Genomic DNA, 26,665 nt, shown 5'->3' on the forward strand with positions numbered 1-26,665 from the left:
TGTCTCAAAAAAATACAGAAAAAAAAATTGTCAGTGCCGGATCCAGTGGCTCATGCCAGTAATCTCAGGACTTTGTGAGGCCAAGGCAGGTGGATTGCCTGAGGTCAGGCATTCCAAACCATCCTTGCTAACATGGTGAAACCCCATCTCTACTGAAAATACAAAAAAGTAGCTGGGCATGGTGGCACACACACAGCTACTTAAGAGGCTGAGGTAGGAGAATCGCTTGAACCCAGGAGGCAGAGCTTGAAGTGAGTTAAAATTGTGCCAACTCCAGCCGGGGTGACACCAAGACTTTGTCTCAAAACAAAAAGAGACTGGGCACAGTGACTCACACCTGTAATCCCAGGACTTTGGGAGGCCAAGGTGGGCGGATCATGAAGTCAAGAGATTGAGACCAGCCTGGCCAACATGGTTAAACCCCGTCTCTACTAAAAATACAAAACTTAGCTGGGCGTGGTGGCGTATGCCTGTAGTCCCAGCTACTTGGGAAGCTGAGGCAGGAGAATCGCTTGAACCCAGGAGATGGAAGTTGCAGTGAGCTGAGATTGCACCACTGCACTCCAGCCTGGTGACAGAGCAAGACTCCATCTCTAAAATAAAATAGTAGAAATTGTTAAAAAGCAGTCAAGAAAGGTCTCCATGAGAAGGTAACATTCAACTTGAAATATGAAGGAAAAGAAGGAATAGGGAGCTTCTCCTTCCAGCTCCATGGGCAGGGAGTGGAGGGACAGAGGAAGAGCTTTCTAAGTAGAACAAAAGGATTCATCAGGATTTGACATATATGTGGACAGAAAGTAAGTCCAGTAACTGGAAAACTGTTAGGCAAAGGGGTAAGGAGAAGAGTATATGAAACCAGATTGAAAGGAGGCAGGGGCCAGATAACAAAAGACTTTGCCAGCTGTGACATGAGTTTATACTTTATTTGAAGAGTTATGAGGAGCTATTTAAGGATTTTTCAGAGATTGAAACTATTTGGTTTTAAAAGATCACACTGCTTTTGTATAAAAAGTCTTGAGAGACTAGGAAGCTATTGCAGTAGTTCATGTATCAAATCTGAATGCCAGAAAACTAAGCATTCACTTTTTTATTTTCTTTACTTTTTAATGTTTCCATAAGTTATTGGATTTATTTTCTTAATTTTTCCATAGGTTCTATTCACTTTTGAAAAGACATTGAGATTTGCTTTAGCATAAACAGGAAATTCATAGTTCATATATATCATGATTTAAATTTACCTCTAACTTAAGAAATGCATGTCAGACACATAAAATTATATTTTCCACCTATAAGCACAGTTTCATGTGAGTTCTGATTTTTCTAAAATATTTTTGATGCAATATCCATTTTTTTCTACGTGATTTTGTCCTTTGTGATATTAAGGATATACAAGATGCAGAATTTATTTCTTAAAATGACTTCTGTAATATTCATTTCTCTCTTTTTTTTGAGACAGTGTCTCAATCTTGCCCAGGCTGGAGTGTAGTGGCACAATCTCAGCTCTCTGGAGCCTCAGACTTCTGGCCTCATGTGATCCTCCTACCTCAGCCTCAGATGCTGGGACCACAGGCATGTGCTACCACACCTGGATGATTTTTTTATTTGTGTTTTTTGTAGAGATGGGGTCTGACTACATCGCCCAGGCTGGTATCAAACTCCAGGGCTCAAGCAATCTTTCTGCCTTGGCTTCCCAAAGTGCTCGGGTTACAGGCACAGGTCGCTGCATCTGTCCTGTAAAATCATTTCTTAAAAGAATTGTTAAAATATAATTTTTTTATATTTTCTATCACTTTTTCTATGTCCTTTTTTTTTTGAGACGGAGTCTTGCTCTGTCATTCAGGCTGGAGTGCAATGGCACACTCTCGGCTCACTGCAACCTCCACCTCCCAGGTTCAAGCGATTCTCCTGCCTCAGCCTCCCAAGTGGCTGAGATTACAGGTGTGCGCTACCACGCCTGGCTAATTTTTGTATTTTTAAGTAGAGACGGATCTTCACCATGTTGGTCTGCTGCTGTCGAACCCTTGACCTCATGATCTGCCCACCTCAGCCTCCCAAAGTGCTGGGATTACAGGCGTGAGCCACCGCGCCCGGCCTAAAGGCAGACTTTTTTAAGTGTTGCTAAGGATTTGGACTCTTCCAAATCACTCATACCCAATATGCAACTTTTGCTACCTCTTTTTGCTCTGAAATTTCTTGGATCTCTTCAGAGGGATTTAAGAAATTTCCTGTCCTTTTTCTCTTTTCTTTGTTTTTGTTTTGTTTTGTTTGAGATGGAACTTGCTTTGCTGCTCAGGCTGGAGTGCAGTGGCACGATCTCGGCTCACTGCAAACTCTGTCTCCTGGGTTCAAGCAATTCTCATGCCTCCCAAGTAGCTTGGATTACAGGCATGCACTGCCACGCCCAGCTAATTTTTTGTATTTTTAGTAGAGATGGGGTTTCACCATGTTGGCCAGGCTGGTCTCAAACTCCTTGCCTACCTCGGCCTTCCAAAGTGCTGGGATTACAGGCACGAGCCACGTAGCCCCATCATTAGATACACTGATGTATGATCGAAAATTATTTTGGGCACATCACAGCAACAAAAGTTAACCCAGCTTTATCTATTTGTGAGTATCTTAAGTCTCCCAAAGCATTTGATTGTTGCTTTCCAAGAAAATAAAGAATTAGGGTCATTCACCCATGACTATTCTTTAATAATATTGATTGCATCTGTTGCTGTATCCGCTTGCTGCATTCCTAGTAACTTCTTTTATTAATGCTGAAGATTAGTTTTAATAATCTTCTGAGAGACTTATGTTAAAAAACCTTTTTTTCTGAAGCATAGTAATACATAGAGAAAAGCGTGCATCTTTATGGATGTCCCCAAATAGAACACACTTAACCAGCCCCCAGATCATGAAAGACCCAAATTAATACTTTTGCTACCTTCCCAGTGTTCCTAGACTCACCTTTTAACTGTCTCCCTCCTTTTTTGTGCTATTATCATGCTATTTAGTTTGATGTATATTTTATACTCCACCAGATATTATTATGTAAAGTCAATATTTATATCAGAGTAGACAAACTTTTTCTGACGAGGTCCTGAGAGTAAATATTCTAGGTTTTGCAGGCCATATATGGTTGTTGTTGCATATTCTTCTTCATTTTTCTAAGCAGTTTTAGAGATGTTAAAGTCATTCTTAGCTCAAAGGCCTTGATTTGGTCCATGGACCATAATTTCCCAAAACCTGACTTGTATTTATCAACATATTTACCCCTCCAGTGTTACTTCTTTCTTTCTGCATTTCGAAGTTTCTATCTAAGATTATTTCATACTGCCTGAAAAACTAGTATTTCTTTTAGGATAAGCATGCTACCATAACTTTCCTCCATTTTTGTTATTCCGAAACATTTTTATTTCTGAAGGATATTTTAGCTCAGTATGAAAATACAGGTTACCAGTTTTTTCACAGTGTACATATGAGCCCCTCTCCCAATTGCAACAGTCCTTTTTAAAGGGACCTGCCTCCCTGTCAGTTGAGAAGATTTAGGACTGTGAACTGGCTTCAAGCATATGTCAAATAGTACCTTTGTGGGCTATCCATTTATTTCTAGGAACCCCATGATCATTTAGCCATTGCCACCTATATGGCTAAAATTCTCTGGACTCCTGTGCAAATTGTATCCAACCCCTCCCATGCCAAGATCCCATGATTTACTGAAAGTGGGATCTTTCATTATGAAACTTCCACATCATCTACAGTCCAAGGAGGGTAGGTACCACAGAGTTGTCCAAGGAGGGTGGTACCTTCCTCTCCAGTGTATTTCTTAATACCTTGAGGGGAGTGTCTTTTGGTCTTTCTCTGGTTAAGGGAACAAAATGAACATAATAATCCATTCTGATGCTTACATCTCCCTCTAAAGCAGGGGTGTCCAATCTTTTTCTGTATTTTGTATGTGGACCAAGAAAATTCTTCCAGTGTGGTCCAGGGATACCAAAAGATTGGACACCCCTGCTCCAGAGTAAACATTCTCAATGTTGGCTGCACTCAACAAAAACTAGAGGGCAAAGATTTGATGCAGTGAGGGGTTGACCAAATTTCTTTTCTGTAAAGAGCTAGATAGTAAATGTTTAGCCTTTATGGCAATATATTCAACTCTTCTGTTGTAGAGCTAAGGAGCCATAGACCATGTAAATGAATACCTGGCCCATGGGCTGTAGCTTGATGACCTCCGACATAGTTCATGAGGCATCGCCACAGAGTAGACAACAGGAAGGAGAGTGGATGTGGAGCAGACAATGGGAGAAATCCAGGATACCCTTAAATAAATAAAATAAATAATGAATTTTTCACATTCTAATATTGCTGACAGGGTAACTTGATTTTTATCCTGATACAAACCATTGCTGCCTGAGAAAATCAAATCAGATATTAGATACCTATATGTAATAAGGCATGCTATCTGCATTTGAGTGAGCCTCTCCTAAACAACTCTTACGGAAACTTGAGAAGCTAAATGTATGTACATGGCATGCCAATGCAGGTTTGTGGAAATACACTTCTAATAATGTATTTAAACTCTAGTACATGTAAATAAGGCGTTTTTTGACTAAAATTCTTATAAAGTCCACCTCTTAGAAAATTACTTATATTTATCTAATAACACCTTCTACAAATGTGCCCTCAATGTAGCCATTACATTAATGCTCACTAAATTCATTCCTATTCATATTCTCTACTTTTTTTTTTTTTTTTTTTTTGAGACACTTTCATTCAGGCGCAAGGCTGGACTGCAATGGCGCAATCTTGGCTCACTGCAACCTCCACCTCATGGGTTCCAGCAATTCTCCTGCCTCAGCCTCCTAAGGAGCTGGGACTACAGGCGCGCGCCACCACGCTCAGCTAATTTTTGAATTTTAGTAGAAATGTGGTTTCACCATGTTGGCCAGGATGGTCTTGATCTCCTGCCCTCGTGCTCTGACTGCCTCGGCCTCCCAAAGCACTGGGATTACAGGCATGAGCCACTGTGCCCGGCCACTCTACTTCTCTTTCTACAAAATAAAATTGCTTGTTTACCTTTCTGATCAAAGCAAACTCACCCTGATGATGTGAGCTTTGCCAGCTGGGCAGCAGATAATGCCAGAACAGTTTTAAATACATGCTTACAAAAGAATGGTTTTCACTGTACATGGAACAAAACAGGAAGAATACCTTGGTAATTTTCTGTCATGTATCTTATTTACACATTTCACACTGAGTAACAGATGTCTATAGTTAGATTCAAGGATAACTGTCAGTTAGCATTACCTTAAATCCAAACCGTCTGAAAGTTAAAACCATAAAACACCTAAAACACTTCTATAGCTAAGTTTGTGTGTTTGAACAAAAGCACACTACTCCTTTTTATGTCAATACTGTTAAATTTTAAGAATCAATCACACATGCTGTGGGGAAAAAATCAGGAAGTACAGGATTTATAAACCAGAAGATTTATTTATAACTTTTTTGAATTCCCTTAAAAAACAAAAATCCCCCTTCCCTCAAAATAAAACCATTTCCAACAGATTCCATCCAGTATGACTTTTCAGATATCTAAGATTTTGCTACACATTACAATGGTAGTTTTCCCACAGTGTAATTCTGATATAGGTTTGAAATATTGCAGAAAGTCACTCTATATTCATTTATATAGTTGCTTTTTCTCCTACAAGAGTATTAAGTATTGCATTATAATTGAAGGCATTCCCAAATCACTGCTTGTATCACTTTGCTTAAACATCAATTTTCTTATCTCCAAACTACATCTTTATAAAGCTCATCCCTTACCCATGCAGTCTGTCCTGGCTGACAGATGCAGAATGAGGGCTGATCTCTAGCTTTCTCAAATTTACTGGATATGTACTCTTTACTGGTAGGAATTTACACATGTAGAGTAAGGGAATCCTACCAAATGAAGTCTTCTCAATATTACCAGATGGAAGAATCTTCTTCACAATATTGATTCCACCTTGTTATTACCAAAAAAAAAGGTGTTTACTAATGGCTTTTCCACATATTCTTGGGTTTTTTGCTCAGGATGTTTAATAAGTGTAGGCCTTCACATTCATCACTTTCACATAAGGCTTCTTTCCAAGAGTTCTCTGAAGTAAAAGTAAGGCATTATCTTCTTAAAAAAAAATTCCATACATTCATAGTTTTTCTTTGCACTGTAAATTCACTGGTGTTGAGTAAGGAATGAGTGGTAATTAAATGACTTTTCATATTCATAGGGGTTGTCAAGTGTGTGTGTTCTCTGATGTTTAGCAAGGTTTGAACTCCAGCTGAAGGATTTGTTGCATACCTTACATACATAGGGTTTTTCCCCAGTATGAGTTCTCTGATGTAGAATGAGGGAAAAGCTTCGACTGAAGGCTTTATCACATTCAGCACATGCATAGGGTTTCTCTCCAGTATGAATTTTCATATGTTGAATAAGGGATGCATGCCAAGTGAAAACTTTACCACATTCATCACATTCATAGAGCTTTTCTCCAGCATGAATTCTCTGATGTTTAATAAGGAATGAGTGACAACGGAAAGCTTTCCTACATTCATTACATTCATATGGGGTTTTGGTTGTATGGATGCTTTGATGCCGCGTAAGGTGTGAGAAACGGCGAAATGCCTTCCCACATTCAATGCATTCATACGGTTTCTCTCCAGTATGTGTAATCTGATGGCGAATGAGTTCTGAGCCACTGCTAAATGCTTTCCCACATTTCCTACATATATATTGTTTCTTTCCTATGTGAATTCTCTGATGTCGAGTGAGGTTGGAGGCACGGCTGAAGGCCTTTCCACACTCAGTACATTCATAAGGTTTCTCCCCAGTGTGTGTTCTCTGGTGTTCAATAAGAAATGAAAGGTAACTGAATGTTTTATTACAGTCCTTACATTCGTGGGGCTTCTTTCCAGTATGTATCATTTGATGTTTCACAAGGTTTGAAATCTGGCTAAAGGTTTTGCCACATTCATTACAAGCATATGGTTTTTCTCCAGTATGAGTCCTCTGATGTAACACCAGGGAAAAGCGTCGACTGAAAGTTTTTCCACATTCACGGCATCCATAGGGCCTCTCCACGGTACTGACATTCATATGTTGGGCCAGGGCTTCTTGATGAGAGACCGTTACTTTCCTTATACATCCTTGATTTTCTTGCAGCATCTCAATATGATCCTTGCATTTCCAGCCTCCTTTAAAACTGGAATATATGGGGCCTTGGCTTAGAATTCTTTCCATGATCAAATACTGGGATGAGTCATCATAAATGACATTTTTTGATGAAAAGTCTTTGATCTCACCAGTTGACTCTGAAACTGAAAGATACCCAAAAAAAGTGAATGTTTCTTTTTCCTGTACTGAATAAAATAAGGCCATTCTCCCTTCTTTAGCAACAGAATTAATTTTTTAAAAATGTTATCAGTAGCATGCATGGCTTTTACAGCTATCTGTGACTGTGAAGTCTGTATGCACAGAACTTCAGAAAAGGTCAAACAGAGATAGAGATATAGGTAAATAATGAGAAAGATTAAATATAAGTAATTGAAAAGGGAAAATAGAGCTATCAGGAAGAAAGTATTTGTGAAGGATAGCTGGCTAGTCTTCCTCACCGCCATTTAAACAGTACTTACTGCCAGAATTCTCTAAAAATGGCAATTTCATAACACTGCTAATAAACACACTGTAAGTGTTTGTCAGGTTGCACAAAGACATTAGATTCTGTTCACTTAGTTAGTGCCTTTGGAACATCTTACAATAACTTAGTGAAAAAAAATAAGTGATTTCTTAGAAACCTATCTCTTATTCTCACTCCAACGCTACCTTCTGAACTATTATGAAGCGAATATTTGGTACAATTATGTGTTTTCTGGGACCTATTTGGGGTGGGAGGAGGTTGAGGATTAAAAACCTGACTACTGGGCATGATGCTGATTACAGGGTCACAAAATTATCTGTACCTCAAACCCCCATGACACACAGTTTACTCATATAACATGAGTAACCTTTACCCTAAAATGAAAATTGGAAAAAGTGTCTTAATACCAAACGTGTTTGACAAATATAAGCCCTAATTTTCTCCATGCTGAATTTTAAGATGGACTTCATGATTTTTAAATTGGAACTGAATTTCAAAATAATATGAAATGTTTATTTAAAAATACATTCATATTCTTAGGAGATTCTTATTCTTAAGAAATCTATAATTATGTGTATAGAGGTAAAAGACCATAATATATATATAACTTACTCTCAAACGTTTCAGAACAAAAATCATAGGCCAAATGATAAGGCAAATGGGTGTAAGCACAGGTGAATGTGGGCATTCTTTGTACTGTTCTTACAACTGTTATATAAGTTTAAAATTACTTTCCTGGCCAATCCGTCGCGGAACTTGTCTTTACCCGGAGCTACCATGAGCAAGCGGAACCAGGTATCTTGTGTGCGGCCAACCAAGCCAGCATTCCTGGCTCGCTTCAAGGAACGGGTCAGCTACAGGGAGGGGCCCACCGTAGAGACCAAGAGAATCCAGCCTCAGCTCCCAGATGAAGATGGGGATCACAGTGACAAAGAAGATGAACAGCCTTAAGTGGTCGTTTTGAAAAAGGGAGACTTATCACTTGAAGAAGTCATGAAAATCAAAGCAGAAATAAAGGCTGCCAGAGCAGATGAAGAACCAGCTTCAGCTGATGGAAGAATCCTATATCGAAAACCAGTCAAGCGTCCCTCAAATGAAAAATGTTCAGGTTTAACAGCAAGCTCAAAAAAGAAGCAGCCACATGAAGATGAAATAAATCAGGACTCAGTCAAAAAGAACTCACAAAAACAAATAAAAAACAGTAGCCTCCTTTCTTTTGACAATGAAGATGAAAATGAGTAAGTGTAAATAGTTTGAATTTGGTCTACTTTAAAGTATATGGGGTGTTTTTTTAAAATAACATTTTTTTTCCTGTTTTAAAGATAACTACAAGTTCCCTATGGAAAATTTAGGAAATACAGGAAAAAAAATTAATAAACTACACCTATTCATCAATACCCCTCTGACTTAAAATGCCAACTGTATAGAAATTAGCTAGTATTATTTTGTTATTTCCCCTGTATGGGTGTGTATATATGTAAATTATATTTTTAAGCAAAATACTTTCTTGTGTGTAAACAAAATGTTAGAAATACAGTTGTATTGCAAATGTTAAAAAAAAAATTACTTCCCTATAACATGTAAAAATGCATTTCATTTGAGTCAAACATACTTTGACTCTTTAGGAAAAATGTTATGTGTAATCACTCTCACTGTAAGCTTTTAGGGAAAAGTAAATAGACTATATTTCTTTAATGAAATATTTAATGCATATCTCAATAAATGGATCAAGATCTGTACCTATATCGTGGGTACACAAAATACATGAAAGATTAAGATGAGAAGACAGTGAAACAGCTATTAAAATAATTATGTCAATCCTGATAAACCTCAAATTCCTTTCTTGCCTGTTTAAATCAATTCCGTATCTACTGAGTACCTTAACAAGAGCCCTGTAGATGTAAACTAAGTAATTGTTTTCAGGAACTGAGAATATATTAGGGAAAGAGAACATAGAAAAAAATATTGATATAAGGTGCAAGAGCAAGTTCATTATACTTAGGGTAAAAATTGCATAAAAGACCAGAGATAAGATATGAAAATCCACTCCAACAGATAAAGGTTTCATCTAGAAATGCTTCAAGGAAACTAGTTGGGAACTGAAATATACCAAGTGAACATGGATATTAAAAAATATTAGAAAAAGCTGTTGGGGCTAGTGTTGTGGCTCATGCATGTAATCCCAACACTTTGAGAGGCTGAGGCTGGAGGATCCCTTGAGTCCTGGAATTTGAGACCAGCCTGACCAACATGATATAGTGCGATCCCTGTTTTTACAAAAAATATTATATATATATATATATATATGCATGGTGGTGTGCACCTGTAGTTCTAGCTACTTGGTAGAGTGACATGGAAGGACTGCTTGGACCCACGAATTCAAGGCTGCAGTGAGCTATGATTGCACCACTTCCCACCACTCTAGGCAACACAATGTGACCTTGTCTTAAGAAGGGTTTTGGAAAAGTACGATGTTATTGTTAGAAGAATAAGCTGTGTGGTTCTCCTGCATGGTAGTGGGATTATAGTTAATAATAATGTATCTTAAAAGTAGAAGAGAGAAGTTTTTAATGCTCTTGTCACATAGAAATGATATATGTTTGAGATCAGGGATTTGCTAATTAACTTTATATGATCATTATATAATGTATATATGTATTGAAACCACATTGTACTTTATGTACAATGATTGTGTCAATTAAAAAGAAAAAAGTTGGGGTTAATTGCACAGATTTAGTGTATTATTTGCCATATGATTTCTCACAATGAGAGTAAAAAAACACAATCAAGAAAATCATGTTGAAGATGTTAAAGAATGCTAATGAGGGCCGGGCGCGGTGGCTCACGCCTGTCATCCCAGCACTTTGGGAGGCCGAGGCGGGCGGATCACGAGGTCAAGAGATCGAGACCATCCTGGTCAACATGGTGAAACCCCGTCTCTTCTAAAGATACAAAAAATTAGCTGGGCATGGTGGCGCGTGCCTGTAATCCCAGCTACTCGGGAGGCTGAGGCAGGAGAATTGCCTGAACCCAGGAGGCGGAGGTTGCGGTGAGCCGAGATCGCACCATCGCACTCCAGCCTGAGTAACAAGAGCAAAACTCCGTCTCAAAAAAAAAAAAAAAAAAAAAAAAAGAATGCTAATGATATCTCTTCACCCCCTTCCCTTCCTCAGTTACCTGACCTCTTCCCATCACCTGCTGTACCTCCATACGCTTTTCTTAGTAGATGCCAATGGAGGAAACTCGGTACTTACTAAAAGCCTATAAAGATACAGGGTTTCATTCTTGGTATAATAAAGGATTCCTTTCATAAACCCGCAACTGATAGTCTCAAAGGAAAGTTTTTAGATGTATTCACTCTTTTCTTGGGAAAACAGCCCAATATCTTCTATCCCCAGTGTTATTTAAGACAATACAGGAAGAAGGAAACTGGAAAATTGTAACAAGGAGACCTCCAGTTTCCAGTCTGACTTTTACAAGGATCTTAGAAGTCACTACTCTGTCCTATCAAGTGCAAAGTTGAACAAACTAAACTCTTCAAAGATCTCTCAGAGAAGTGCAGTAACAGGGCAAACAACTGCCTCCAAAATTAGACAGGAAGCTATGGAGAGTGACGATTCACCAAAAGAGAAACCCACAAGCAGAAATCTCTGCAGGAAGCAGTGCTGGGATAGGGAAACTTGCACTGTAATTGATGAAGAGCTGGAAGCTCAGTGTGGACAAATCTGTGGTTCAAAACTCTCATCATGGGTGTCCCAAAGGTTTTGTGAGTTTTACCTCCAGGAGCTCTATCAGGTTTTCAGAGTGAACATTGAAGAAAAATTCCCTTGTGTTTTTGGAAGGTCTAAGATAAAAACATTTTTAAAAATAGACCAGAGTATTCCATTATTAATTATTATTATTATTATTATTATTTTTTTTTTTGAGACAGAATCTCGCACTGTCGCCCGGTCTGGAGTGCAGTGGTGTGATCTCGGCTACTGCAGCCTCTTCATCGGGTTCACATGATTCTCCTGCCTCAGCCTCCCGAGTAGCTGGGATTACAGGCACACACCATCATGCCCAGCTAGTTTTTTGTATTTTTAGTAGGGGGGGGTTTCACCATGTTGGTCATGCTGATCTCAAACTCTTGACCTCATGATCCGCCCACCTTGGCTTCCCAGGCATGAGCCACTGTGCCCAGCCCAAGTATTCCATTCTTAACAAGGCCTGCCCTCAGGAGAAACTATTTTACCAGAGCCTAACTTGCTGGAGTTTTAGCAGAGCCTAACCTACCCTAGGGAAAGGAAATACCCAGCTCTACCCTTCCACCAAAGGAAAGGGAAATAACCTATTCCAGCCCCCTCTAGCCATCCCATCCCACGTAAGGTGGAAAAAAAATTAAGAACTAATGAAGTTTTTAGTCCAGAAGCAGAGGCTTACCATAACTTTAAGATTATGAAATGCTTCTCTTCTCCCAACACCTTACCACTACATTATGAAAGGCAGTTCCTTTTACCCAGTATATCATGTCCGACCTTCAACATAAAATTCTGAGGGATACCAAACAGTGAAAGCAAAAACAACAACAACAAAAAACAGTTTGAACAGACTGAACAAGCATCAGAATCTGAGATATGTTAGGAATGTGGGAATTATCAGTCTAAGAATTTAAGAGACTATGACTAATATGCTAAAAGTGTTATTGGGAAAAAGTATACAACATGCAAAAAGAGACGGATAATGTAAGCAGAGAAATGAAAATTTTATGAAAGAATCAAAAAGAGGCTGGGCAAGGTGGCTCACACGTGCAATCCCAGCACTTTGGAAGGCTGAGGCAGGCGGATCACGCAGTCAGGAGTTTGAAACCAGCCTGACCAACATGGTGAAACCCCATCTCTACTAAAAATACAAAAATTAGCCGGGCGTGGTGGCGCGGGCCTATAATCCCAGCTACTCAGGAGGCTGAAGCAGGAGAATCGCTTGAACCCAGGAGATGGAGGTTGCAGTGAGCCAAGATCGCACCACTGCACTCCAGGATGGGCGACAGAGTGAGACTTCATCTCAAAAAAAAACAAAAGTAGAAATAGAATTCCTGTAATGGAAATAAAGAAATGCCTTCAATGGGCTCATGAGGAGTCTATGTGGATATCTCAAACAAAAAGTCCAAAACTGAAAAACAAAGAGATAAATATCGAGGGAAGAAAAGGAACAGATGATCTAAGAACTGTGGGACAAAACGAATGGTGAGAAATGTGCATAACAGTAATACCAGAAACAAGGAGGAACAGCAGTATTATATGAGGAAATAATGACGGAGAATTTTCCCAAATTAGTGTCATAAACCAAACCACAGGTCCAGGAAATACAGAGAACACCAAGCAAGACAAGTTCCCCTTCATCCCCCTGCCCCAAAACCACTGCAATTAGGCGTATCATATTCCAGTATCAGAAGATCAAATACAAAGAAGTCAAAGAAAAAAAACCTTATCTATAAAGGAACGAGGCTGGGAATTACAGTAGTCCTCTCATCACCATTTCAGTTACCTTTGTTCAATTTCAACCTTTGCTCAAGATTTAAAAGTATTAAATAGAAAACTGCAGAAATAACTCATGTTTAAGTTGTACACCGTTCTGAGTAGTGTGATGTCTCCTACCATCCTGCTCCATCCCACCTGGGATGTGAACCATCCCTTTGCCTAGCGTATCTATGCGTATGCCCCCCACCTGTTAGTAGCTGTCAGAACACCTGGTGCAGTATCGTAGTGCTCGTGTTCAACTGACCCTTATTTTACTTAATAATGGCCTCAAAGCACAAGGGTAGTGATGCTGGCAATTCAGATACGCCAAAGAGAAGCTGTAAAGTGCTTCCTTAATGTGAAAAAAATTCTTCTCCACTTAATAAGGAAAAAAACCCTCATATTCTGAGGTTGCTAAGATCTACAGTATAATGAGTCTTCTATTCATATGAGGAAGAGAAAAGCAATTCAGCTAGTTTTGCTGTTGCACCTCAAACTGCGAAAGTCACAACCACAGTGCGTAAGTGCTTAGTTAAGGTGTAAAAGGGCCAGGCGAGGTGGCTCATGCCTGTCATCCCAGAACTTTGGGAGGCAAGACAGGAGGACTCCCTAAGAGTGCTTGAGGCCAGAAGTTTGCAACCAGCTGGGCAAGATATTGAGTACCTGTCTCTAAAAAAATTGTTTTCAATTCACCAAGTGTGGTGGCATGCACCTGTGGTCTCAGCTACTCAGGAGGCTGAAGTGAAGGACTGCTTGAGCCCAGGAGCTCAAGGCTGCAGTGAGCTATGATAATACCACTGCATCCCAGCCTGGGTGACAAAGTGAGACCCTGTCAAAAAAAAAATCATGGAAAAGGCATTAAATTTGGGGGTGGAAGACATGAACAGAAACATATTCTAACCAATTGCAATCAGGTTCAATACTATCTGCAGTTTAGGCATTCTTTGGAGGTTATAGAAAATATCCCCTGAAGATAAGGGAGTGAAATATTTAAAGGGCTGAAAGGAAAAAAAACTCACCAGCCCACAATTCTGTAGTCTGTGAGATTATCCTTCAAAGGTGAAGGACAAACTACTCTTAGAAAAATAAAAGTTTTTTTAAGGAATTTGTTGCCGGTAGACCTGCCCTGAAAGAAATGTTGAAAGGAGTTCTTCAGAGAGATGAGAAATGATATAGGTCCGAAACTCAGACCTACATAAAGAAAGGAATAGCATTTAGGAAGAAATAAGTAAAAGTAAAATAAGTATTTTCTTTATTTTTTAAAAAGACAGGGTCTTGCTCTATTCCCCAGGCTACAGAACAGTGTTGAGATTTTATCTCACTACAGCTTCAAATTCCTGGGCTCAAACATCCTCCCACCTAAGCCTCTCCAAGTACTGGGATTGCAAGTGTGAGCCCCTACACCCAGCCTTATTTTTCTTATTCTTAATTAACCTCACAGATAACAGTTTGTTCAAAATAATAACAATGTATGGCCAGGCATGGTGGCTCACGCCTATAATCCTAGCACTTTGGGAGGCCAAGGCAAGCATATCGAGCTCAGGAGTTTGAGACCAGCCTGGGCAACATGGTGAAACCCCGTCTCTACTAAAATATAAAAAATTAGCCAGGCGTGGTGGGGTGCACCTCTAATCCCAGCTACACAGGAGGCTGACGCAGGAGAATCACTTGAACCCAGAAGGCAGAGGCTGCAGTGAGCTGAGATCGCACCACTGCACTCTAGTCTGGGCAACAGAGTGAGACTCCATCTCAAACAGATACACACACACACACGAGGTTAGATATGGTGCCTCATGCCTGTAATCCCAGCATATTGGGAGACTGAGGCAAAAGGACCTCTTGAGCCCAGGAATATGAGACAGCAGTAAGCTTTGATTGTATTACTGCACTCTAGCCTGGGCAACAGGGGAGACCCTGTCTCTAAAAAAAAAATTTAAAAAATAAAGCTCAACAGTCTAAATACACTAAATTAAGACATTGTCAGAGTACATCATAAAACAAGACCCAACTATGTGTTGTGTACCAGAAACCTAGTTTAAATGTGAAGATGCATATAGGTTTAAAATGAGTACAGAAAGGTATACCATACTAACACTAACCAAAAGAAAGCAGGAATAGCTACATTAATTTCAGACACAGCAGACTTCAGAGCAAAGAAAATATCAAGGGTAAAGAAGAGCATTGCATACTGATAAAGGGGTCAATATGCCACGAAATAAATCATAAAAATCCTTAGTGTGGGCTAGGCAGCTTGGTTCACGCCTGTAATCCCAGCACTTTGGGAGGCCGAGGCGGGCGGATCACGAGGTCAGGAGTTTGAGACCAGCCTGGCCAATATGGTGAAACCCTGTCTCTACTAAAAATACAAAAATTAGCCGGGTGTGGTGGTGCGAGCCTGTAGTCCCAGCTACTTGGGAGGCTGAGGCAGGAGAATCACTTGAACCCAGGAGGTGGAGGTTGCAGTGAGCTGAGATCATGCCACTGCACTCCAGCCTGGGCGATAGAGCAAGACTCCATCTCAGAAAAAAAAAAATCCTGGCCAGGCGTAGTGGCTCACACTTGTAATCCAAGCACTTTGGAGGCCAAGGCAGGCGGATCACCTGGGGTCGGGAGTTCAAGACCAGCCTGACCAACATGGTGAAACCCCGTCTTTAAAAAAATAAAATAAATTTTAAAAAAAATAAGAAAAAAAAAATCCTTAGTGTGTATGTGCCTAACAAAAGAGCATCAAAATACTAGGCAAAGACTGAAAGAACAGGAAGGAGAAACAGATGAAAGCACTATTATAGTTGGGGACTTCAATACGCCTCTTTCAGAAATGGACACATCCAGCAAGCAGAAAAGCGGTAAGAATATAGCTGAACTTAACAGCACCATCAGTCAACTGATATCAACAGACTACTTCAGTCAACAATAGATGACACATTCGTCTCCCACTCAAGACACACTCACCAAGACAGACCCCATTCTTAGTCATAACACACGTCTTAACAAATTTCAAAGAACAGAAATCCTGTGTGTGCTGTCAGACCACAATGGAGTGAAACTAGAAATCACTAACAAATCTCAAAACACATGGATATTGAACAGCATACTTCCAAGTAACATGAACAAGAAATCTAAAAAGAAATTTAAAAATATTTTGAACTAAATGAAAATGAAAGTAAAACTTATTAAAATCAGTGGGAGGCAGTGAAAGCAATGCTTAAAGGAAAACTTCCAGCATCAAACTAATAAATTTTTAAAACTGTAAATCATGTACCCTCTATGTTAGCAAATTTTAAAAAGAGCAAATTAAATTCGAAGGAAGAAGAAAAGAATAAAAATCAGAGCAAACAGCCCAGGTGCAGTGGCTCACACCTATGATCCCAGCACTATGGGAGGCCAAGGTAGGAAGATCCTTTGAGGACAGGAGTTCAAGACCAGACTGGACAACATAGCAGGACTCTGTCTTTACAAATAAAAAACAAAATATTTAGTCAGGAGCGTTGGCATGTGTCTATACTCCTAGCTACCGAGAGGCTAAGGCAGGAGGAAGGCTTGAGCCCAGGAAATTCAGGTTACAATGAGCTATGATTGTGGCACTGCATTCCAGCCTAGGTGACAGAGCAAGATCCTGTCTCAAAACAAATAGAGCAAAAATGGATGAAATTAAAAATAGGATATTGATAGGGAAAAGCAACCAAATCAAGCTGGTTCTCTGAAAAGATAAGTAAAATCAGTAAGCCTCTAGCCAGGCTAACTAAGAAAAAAAGATGTCACACATTACTAATATCAGCAGTGAAAGGGAGCATCAGTACAAACCTCATGAACATAAAAAGGATAACAGAGGAACAGCATGAACAACTCTACGCCCACAGATTTGATAACAGATGAAACGGATGAATTCCCTGAATGACATAAATTGCCAAAGCTCACACAGTAAGGAGGAAACTAACTGAACAGGCCTGTATCTAGCAAAGAAATCAAATGAGGCTGCATGCAGTGGCTCACACAGACACTCCCAGCACTTTGGGAAGCCAAGCTGGGCAGACTGAGCCTGGGAATCCAAGACCAGCCTGGGCAACATGGTGAAAGCCTGTCTCTGCAAAAAATACAAAAATGAGCTGGGCATGGTGGAGTGTACCTGGAGTCCCAGCTACTTGGGAGGCTGGGGTGGGAGTGTCACCTGGGCCCAGGGAGGTTGAGGCTGCAGTGAGCCATGATTGTACCACTGTACTCCAGCCTGGACAACAGAGCCAGATCCTGCCTCAAAAAAAAAAAAAAAGAAGAAGGAGAGGAAGAACTTTCAAAAAAGAAAACATCAGGGTTCACTGGAAATTCTACCAGACATTTAAGGAAGAATTTATACCAACCCCCTCAATCTTTTCCAGAAGACAAAAGCCAAAGGAATATATCCTAACTCATTCTGAGGCCAGCAATGCCCTAATATCAAAACCAAAGGAATTACAGGAAAATGACAAAACAGCATCTCTCATCAACAAAAATATAAAAATTCTCAACAAAATATTAGTAAATTGGCCAGGCACGGTGGCTCACACCTGTAATCCCAGCACTTTGGGAGGCCAAAGTGGGCAGATCACGAGGTCAGGACATCGAGACAATCCTGGCTAACATGGTGAAACCCTGTTTCTACTAAATATACAAAAGATATCCGGGCATGCTGGTGAGCGCCTGTAATCCCAGCTACTCAGGAGGCTGAGGCAGAAGAATCGTTTGAACCCAGGAGGCGGAGGTTGCAGTGAGCCGAGATTGCACCACTGCACTCCAGCCTGGCGACAGAGCAAGACTCCATCTCAAAAAATAAACAAACAAAAAACCAAAATATTTGTAAATTTAATCCAACAATGTATAAAGGGAATTATACTCCATGACCAAGTGGAATTTATCCCAGGTATACAGGGCTGGTTCAACATTTGAAAATCCATTAATGTAATCCATCACATCAACAGACTAAAGAAGTAAAATCACGACTGGGTGCGGTGGCTCACACCTGTAATCCCAGCACTTAGGGAGGCCGAGGTAGGTGGATCATCAGGTCAGGAGTTAGAGACCAGCCTGGCCAAGGTAGTGAAACCCCGTGTCTGCTAAAAATACAAAAATTAGCCAGGCATGATAATCCCAGCTACTCAGGAGGCTGAGGCAGGAGAATCGCTTGAACCTGGGAGGCAGAGGTTGCAGTGAGCCAAGATCATGCCACTGCACTCTAGCTTGGGGGACAGGGCAAGACTCTCAGGAAAAAAAAAAAAAAAAAAAAAATCACATGACAATATTAATCATTCACTGCTGATGGCAATGGTACAATCACTTTGGAAGACAGTTTGGCAGTTTCTTACAAAACTAAATATATTCGTACCATATGACCCAGCAGCCATCCTCTTTGGTACTTACTCAAATGAAATGAAAACTTATGCCCATACAGACACAGATATGCTTGCTTCAAAATTGTCAAAACTTGGGAAACAACCAAGATGTCCTTAAGTGAACAGATAAGTAAACTGCAGAACACGTAGACAATGGAATATTACTCAGTCCTAAAAAGAAATGAGCTATCAAGCCATGAAAAGATACGTAAGTAATTTAAATATGAGTAAATTAAATCTATAAATATGTAAGTAAATTAAATCTGCTCAATGCATTATTATGTGAAATAAGGCATTTTGAAAAGTTACGTTACTGTATAATTCCAACTCTCCGACATTCTGGAAAAGGCAAAACTATGGAGACAGTAACAAAATTCAGTGGATGCCAAGGGTTAGGAATGGATTTTTAGTGCCGTGAAACTATTCTATGTAATACGACAATGGTAAATACACATCATCATACACTTGTCCAAAGCCATAGAATGCACAACACCAAGAATGAAGCCCATGGACCTACTGCTACAAGAGTGAACTGTGGACTTTGCGTGATAATAACGTGTACGTGCAGGTTCATCCACTGTAGCGAGCTATCACTGTAGTGCAGAATGTCACTTACAGGGAGGCTGTGTCGGGTGGGGACAGGAAGATAGGGATCATTCTGTACTTTCTGCTCAATTTTGCTGTGAATTGTAATGGTACTAAAAAAATAAAGTTCATTATTTTTATTTATTTATTTAGAGACGGAGTTTCGCTCGTCACCCAGGCTGGAGTGCAGTGGCGCGATCTCGGCTCACCGCAACCTCCGCCTCCCGGGTTCAGGCAATTCTCCTGCCTCAGCCTCCCGAGTAGCTGGGATTACAGGCACGCGCCACCACGCCCAGCTAATTTTTTGTATTTTCAGTAGAGACGGGGTTTCACCATGTCGACCAGGATGGTCTCGATCTCTTGACCTCGTGATCCAGGCGCCTCGGCCTCCCAAAGTGCTGGGATTACAGGCGTGAGCCACCGCGCCCGGCCCTAAAGTTTATTATTTTTATTTATTTATTTAGAGATGGAATTCCACTCTTGTTGCCCAGGCTGGAGTGTAATGGTGCAATCTCGGCTCACTGCAACCTCCACATCCCGGTTCAAGCAATTCTCCTGCCTCAGCCTCCCAAGTAGCTGGGATTACAAGCATGCACCACCATCATGCCCGGCTAATTTTGTATTTTCAGTAAAAACAGACTTTCTCCATGTTAGGCTGATATCAAACTCCTGATGTCAGTTGATCCACTTGCCTCGGCCTCCCAAAGTGCTGGGATTATAGGCATGAGCCACCACACCCAGCCAAAGTTCATTATTTTTAAGAAACATCATTATAGTATTTGCAGGAAAAAATCTAGAAAGACTGAGGTGTGTTTTGTTTTGTTTTGTTTTGAGACGGAGTCTTGCTCTGTCACCCAGGCTGGAGTGCAATGGCACGATCACGGCTCACTGCAACCTCCACCTCCCGGATTCAAGCAGTTCTTCACCTCAGCCTCCCAAGTAGCTGGAATTACAGGCGCGCGCCACCACACCCGGCTAATTTTTGTTATTTTTGTAGAGAATGGATTTCACCACGTTGGCCAGGCTGGTATTGAACGCCCGACCTCGTGATCTGCCCACCTCAGCCTCCCAAAGTGCTGGGATTAAAGGTGTTAGCCACTGTGCCTGGTCATATTTTTTATTTCTATAATAAAGATTAAGAGATACAGGGCCGGACGCGGTAGCTCACACCTGTAATCCCAGCACTTTAGGAGGCCAGGGTGGGCAGATCACAAGGTCAGGAGTTCGAGACCAGCCTGACCAACATGGTGAAACCCCACCTCTACTAAAATACAAAAATTAGCCAGGCATGGTGGTGCACACCTGTAATCCCAGCTACTCAGGAGGCTGAGGCAGGAGAATCGCTTGAAACCGAGAGGTGGGTTTGCAGTGAGCTGAGATCGTGCCACTGCACTCCAGCATGGGCGACAGAGCAAGACTCCATCTCAAAAAAAAAAAAAAAGGGAGATATAAATATACAAATTCACTAACATTCCTATAAAGAAGCAATATAGAAAAGAAACTGGGAAAGTTGCTTAATAAACAACAACAGGTATGCAAGGATTTTACAAAGAAAATTCAATTTTTTTTTTGAGACGGAGTTTCACTTTGTCACCCAGGCTGGAGTGCAATGGTGTGATCTCGGTTCACAGCAACCTCTGCCTCCCATGTCAAGCGACTCTCCCGCCTCAGCCTCCTGAGTAGCTGGGACTACAGGTATGTGCCACCACACCCAGCTAATTTTTGTATTTTTAGTAGAGATGGAGTTTCACTATGTTGGCCAGGCTGGTTTTGAACTCCTGACCTCGTGATCCACCCATCTCAGCCTCCCAAAGTGCTGGGATTACAGGCATGAGCCACTGCGCCTGGCAATTCAAAATTTTAAGAAGCTGTGCAGATAACTCCTAAATGTCTACTTTAGTTCAGCATCAGCACCATCTGGTAGTTTGTTAGAAACACAAATTCTGGCTGGTCTGAATGCAGTGGTCTTTACAACTAACTGATTACAACTAGTTATAGATTTCTTTGTTTCTCCTCCACTCCCACTGATTTTTTTTTGACTAGCCAAAAAAAGAAAAAAATGTAAATTGTTTGTTTCCACCCCAACCTACCACTTTAGAATTTCCAGGGTGGCCCTAGGAATATTCATTTGAAACCTCTTGAATATGATAATTGCCTACTGGATTTACATAATCCTATCCCACAGAGACCCAAAACTCAAGTCTCAAATTAATATAATCTTCCCTCCGCTACAAACTTGCTGATCCTTGTTTTACTAAGGAAATAATAATACCACCAAAAAGAGTAATGTCAACCATGACTTCTCAGCCTTCTTCATGGCTATCACCCAGCCGATCACCGGGTCCTTTTGAGTCTACTTCTTTATTTCCAGTCTGCCTACCTCCCTCAGCTCCCTGGATACCTACACAGTTCAGGTAATGATTAGATCTTACTGTGTTTGTGGGAGTATAAATCAGTAAAGGGTCTTTGGAAAACATTTTGGCATTATCTAGTAACACAGAAAAGGCGCATTATCGTCTAACTTGGCAACTCCAGTCCTACATATATATCAGAGAAACTTGTGCCAATATTTATCAGATACAGGCACAGTAACAACACTGCTTGCAATATCTCTAAATTTGCAAACAACTTAAGAAGTCTCCATTAGTAAAATGAATAAATTGTGGTATACTTACTTGTACAATGAAAAAAACTATTAAAGCAATTACATTAAAAATGTTTTAAGCTTTTTTAAAAATAGGATCTTGCTCTGTTGCCCAGGCTGGGGTGCAGTAGCACAATCATAGTTCAAACTCCTAGGCTCAAGTGGTTCTCTTGCTCAGCCTCCCAAGTAGCCAGGACTATGGGCACATGCCACCATGCCTAGCTAGCTTTTAAAAAAATTCTGTAGAGACAGGGTCTCTCTGTGTTGCCCAGGCTTGTCTTCATCTCCTGGCCTCAAGTGATTCTCCCAGCTCAGCTTCCTGAAGTATTGGAATTATAGGCATGAGCCACCATGCACAGCCGAAAACGTTTAAAAAGTAATTTGGAGCCACAAATCAATATAATAAATACATTATAGATCTTTCTATATAAAGTTCACAAACACACAAACCTAAGCTATAGTGAAGAGAAATGCAAACAGCTGATGAAACGATAAAACCAAGGAAGCCACTTTTCCATAAAAGCAAGGACATGGTTACCTATATTGGAGGATTAGGACGAGCACACAGAAGGCTCAAGGAACCCAGCAGTGTTGTGTTCACTGACCTTGGTTACAGGGGTGTTTGCCTTATAACAATTTATTAAGCTGTACATTTATGTTCATTTATTACTTCAAAATAAGATACTGGAAGGAACACATAAAAATTGAAGACTCTGTTAAAGCGCTTGTAGTAGAATTAGAAGCAACTTCCATGTTTTCCTTTTTCCTCACTTCCCTTGTACATGCTTTTATTGGTTTTGTTATTTTTTAATTCAAAACGGACATTTTTCCTCATTCACTCACACTTAGTTTCCTGCACTTGTTCCACCTCGTGACTTCAGCCCACAGTAGCACCTCCTTTACAAATCCCTGTCTACATTCTCCTGAGGGACTCTACAGCATTTCATATTAATTACCATTACTCTCCTTAAAGCTACAGCTCAGTTTTCATGGCACCTGTTTCATCAGTCCTAAGCTGCTGCCTCCCTCCTTTTTCTCTAAAAATCAGTGAACCTTCATTAAACATTTGCTAAGAATCAACTACAGAACGTGCAGCACTTACACAATTCTGAGTTTACAGAATTCATCACCTTTTCTCCAAAACTGACCCTTTTTCTGTCTTTTGTTTCTCTACTACCATCTGTATCCAAATTATCCAAGCCTAAAACACCAACTGGAAAGTCCTCTTTTCATCGCTGAACTGCTAATTTGAGGATATCTAATGCAAGTTATTTAGACACATCACTAGACCATGAATTCCTTGATTGTTATTACACTTTTGTATGTCCTCTAGTCTCTGTAGCACTTAAAACAAAGTCTTAAGAAAGGTTTGACAAGATTAAAATTTCTGTAGATACTGTTAAGAGTGTATGTACAGGAATAAATAAATATCAGTTAATCAAACAGTAATGAGTTAATTTTTCCAAGGTGATTAAATAGAACAGCAATATAGGTTCTTTTTAATTTTGTTTTTTATTTTTTTCTTTCTCAGGCTGAATTTAGGCAATACAAACATATGTCAATTTGAAGAAAGAAAGAAAAACCAAAAAGAAATGACATTAGACCAGACAGAACAAACAATGGAAACAAAAAAGGTATCTGTGAGAAAGTGTAAGGTGAGAGCTGGTTGAGTACGTTAGCTGTTAAGTAACACAGAGGAAAAAAAAAGAATTGGATGTGAAGCAGTCCTTTATGGAGCTGTGGGTGAAACTTCAGTCTTTATATCTGTTTTCTTTAAGGGAAGATTTTCCAATCAACACATTAAAAAGTATTGCTGTCCGGGCACAGTGGCACACGCCTGTAATCCCAGCACTTTGGGAAGTCGAGGCGAGTGGATCACCTGAGGTCAGGAGTTCAAGACCAGCCTGGCCAACATGGTGAAACCCCATCTCTACTAAAAATGCAAAAAAATTAGCTGGGCATGGTGGCAGGCACCTGTAATCCCAGCTAGTCTGGGAGGCCGAGGCAGGAGAATCGCTTGAACTAGGAGGTGGAGGTTGCAGTGAGCCGAGATCGGGGCATTGCACTCCAGCCTGGGCAACAAGCAAAACTCTGTTTAAAAAAAAAAAAAAGTATTGCTTTCTCATTGACTAATTGGGTTGTTTTAAAAAAAACTTCCCCATCAGCTTCCAATTCACTCACCTGAAAACAGATCTGTTTTCACATCCCTTTTCCCCAGCCAGGGTTCTTTCCCTTGCTCCAATAAGGAAACCACATCTGGCTTAGAAATGGAAAGACCTGCTTGCAGAAAATGAAATAAATTCAAAATCAGTCCTTGAATCCTAAGAGGAGCCACAAAAGAAATGTCAGATCTAAGTTTTTAAAATGTCTTAAAATAAGGTGCAGTTATGTCACCATCTTAAAAACTAATTTTAAGAAACCCCTTACCTCCCTTAGGAATACTCAGCCAGATAATTATGATTTATAACAGCCGCCCTAAAAGTCAAATTTTGACTTGAGGGAGGTGAAGGGGAATACTTACCCAGTGAGACCAGATGGCCATAGTTCTCCAACATTACACATCTGTACAAATCTCTTTGAGCAGGCTGAAGCCATTTCCACTCCTCCTGGGAGAAGTCTATGGCCACATCTCTGAATGTCACTGACCCCTGAAATGACAGATATTTGCAATGCCAGCACCCATGCCTCCAAACTCCCTTATCAAGGAATAAAATGAGTCTCACTGTGGAGGTTAGACAATGTGTCTAGTAACAATGAGTTTTCAGAATTCTCAGTAATTATATAATGAAGAGCCTAGCTTTTGTGTATCATTGTATAACTGGAAAAAAGGAAAAAAAATGTAAATTATCTGTCCTGAGATAATTTACCATTTTTGTTCGAGATAAAGGATTATACACATGAACAACATGGATTTTTAATATTGATTGTAAAAATTCTTAAGATTTTGTAGTATTCCTTTATGTTTAATAAGCAATGTATATTTTCCTTAATACCAGCCTATTGTAATATAATTCAACCAGAATTTCTTCAGAGTAATAACTGGCTACAGCAGATAACAGCAGCACCCTTCAAACAGAGCATGCAGTCTCAAGTTTGTCACAGCCATCCCTAATGCTGAAGAAATACCTGTGAAACTTAATGGTAATTTTAGCAATGTCATAGAACAAGGAGGATAAGCAATAAACAATGTTGATTCTGCAAGAAGAGAATGTAACAGCTCCCAGGACAGAACTTAAAGCACTTTCCCTCAGAGTTAGGGGGAATGATAAATATATAAGCGCTTTCTTTCCAGCCCGGTTTTGCACCACTTGAGTGATCCACATTAACGTATAAAGCATGAATGGGAATTTAAAACGTCTCAAACTAGTAGCAGCCTCAGATGTACGGCAGTTATATTTTACAGTTTTGAAGTTTAATAAAAAAGTGATTTCCTAAACAGCAAGATCTGCAGCAGAGGTGGAAATCAGATTCCCAGCAAAACTCAGAGAGTCTCTGAGTTTGGAGAGAAGTGTGACAAAAAATAGGACAAAGAAGTGGAACTGAAAATGAGGGACTCATTTTGAAGGGCGGACCCTGTTATCCTCACCGCTGGGGAGCACAATTACCAGCCAAGCACCTTGCCCTAATCAAAATAAAAGTGTTCCTTAAGAAATGTAATGTCATGTCCGAAAAATGAGCTGTGGGTTCAGAGATTCTGTTTGCTCACTTCTGCATCCTCAAGACACAGAGTGAGTTGCGCATTAGAATCACTTGGAAAGACTGTTGGACTGTTGGGTCAAATTCCCAGAGTTTCTGATTCAGAAGGTCTGGGGTAGGGCTCAGGAATATTCATTTCTAGTAAGTTCTAAGACGCTGATACTGCTGGTCCAAGGATCAGTGAGAACCACTGAAAGTAGAGGTTCAGTAAAAACATACTGAGTAGGTGAACGAAGGGGCGCTGGAGGAACGTAAGACACCCCTCGCCCTAATACTGCGGGGAAGAGGAGGCGATGTGACAGCTGGCACCCTACGCTCCCGCCCTAAAACACACCGGCCAGGTCAGAAACGCCGCCCATACCTGGAAAGCGGCCTCACTCTCTCTGTGCATACTTAGGTATAAACACCTGAAAAGCAGGGACAGGGACAGGGTCCTGGGGTTCTGCCAGGCAGGTAGTTTTAGAAGCAGGCAAGCCACGTCCCCAGTCCTGAAAAGCGCTTCACACAGGAAAGAGGCGGCAGGCTGAGCGGACTGGCTCACGGGAGCCCAGGAGCCCGAGGTTACAGGCAGCTACGGCGGCGCCGGGGCATTCCAGCCTGGACAGCAGGAGGACACCCCGTCTCTCTCTCTCTCTCTCTCTAAAAAAACCTACGTATAGATACGAGTACACAGGTCGTCAGCTTACCTGAGACATAGCTCACAGAAGGGGCCCAGGAGATCGGAAAGGTGTGCGACGGCAGGCCTGGCAGAGAGAGAGAGCGGCCCTGAGCGAACGGGCCAGCTAGGCCGAGTCCGAGTCACCAGAGCCCCCACGGCGGGTTCCCGTGGCCGCTGGCCCCGGCTTCCCACAGAGAAAGCGGGGCGCCCTGAGACATCGCGCTCGGGCCACTGACGCCGCCGGGCTTTCTCTTCCCGCGACGGCGTTGCCTCCCCAGAACCCCCTCACCTGACGGTGGCCACGGGAAAGCGCGTCTCCGTGGTGCTCTCGGCCAGGTGGGCGTAGCGTTCCAGGGCTCCGGACCAGGTCAGCGCCCGGGGCCATCCGGTGCAGACAGGGCGGGCCCCTTTTCTTGCCGACGGCAAACACAGGCCAGACTCTCGGCGCCGCCCCCGAGGGCCCCACGGCGGGAATCGCAGGAACTGCGTCTCCAGAAGCCTCCGGGACGTCACCCCAACCAGCCGCCAGCCTCGAGAAACTACACTTCCCAGAAATCACGGCG

General features: G+C 41.1%; 1 protein-coding gene and 1 pseudogene across 4 annotated transcripts; one reads left to right on the forward strand and one right to left on the reverse strand.

The window, feature by feature from the left end:
• The first annotated feature begins 2,099 nt into the window (after positions 1-2,099).
• Positions 2,100-9,959, forward strand: LOC135276235 (uncharacterized protein KIAA1143-like; annotated as a pseudogene).
• On the reverse strand, positions 5,456-26,542 carry ZNF140 (zinc finger protein 140). Of its 4 annotated transcripts, XM_021675908.2 has the most exons (5): positions 26,392-26,542; positions 26,131-26,187; positions 24,270-24,396; positions 23,930-24,025; positions 5,456-7,338 (listed from the first exon to the last, which is right to left on the reverse strand). In XM_021675908.2, the coding sequence occupies exons 2-5, from the start codon at positions 26,137-26,139 to the stop codon at positions 6,197-6,199; spliced, it is 1,374 nt and encodes a 457-aa protein (XP_021531583.1). In that variant the 5' UTR covers positions 26,140-26,187; positions 26,392-26,542; the 3' UTR covers positions 5,456-6,196. The 4 variants fall into 4 exon arrangements, with proteins under 4 accessions (XP_021531583.1, XP_021531582.1, XP_064235575.1 ...); XM_021675907.2 differs by lacking the exon at positions 26,392-26,542 and having other exon boundaries at positions 23,930-24,028; positions 26,131-26,251; XM_064379505.1 differs by lacking the exons at positions 23,930-24,025; positions 26,392-26,542 and having other exon boundaries at positions 26,131-26,251.
• Positions 26,543-26,665: the final 123 nt, after the last annotated feature.

This window comes from Aotus nancymaae, unplaced genomic scaffold (genome assembly GCF_030222135.1).
Source record: "Aotus nancymaae isolate 86718 unplaced genomic scaffold, 86718_ANA_hifiasm-v0.15.2.pri h1tg000021l, whole genome shotgun sequence".
NCBI classification, from domain to species: domain Eukaryota; kingdom Metazoa; phylum Chordata; class Mammalia; order Primates; family Aotidae; genus Aotus; species Aotus nancymaae.

Bases quoted from the DNA above. Each gene is read 5' to 3' on its own strand.
- ZNF140 (XM_021675907.2), bottom strand. The intron at 24,029-24,269 runs GTAAGTATTCCC...ATTTTCTGCAAG, and splicing joins TGGCCATCTGGTCTCACTGG to CAGGTCTTTCCATTTCTAAG. The intron at 7,339-23,929 runs GTGAGTGAATTG...GGTATCTTTCAG, and splicing joins GAAAACAGATCTGTTTTCAG to TTTCAGAGTCAACTGGTGAG.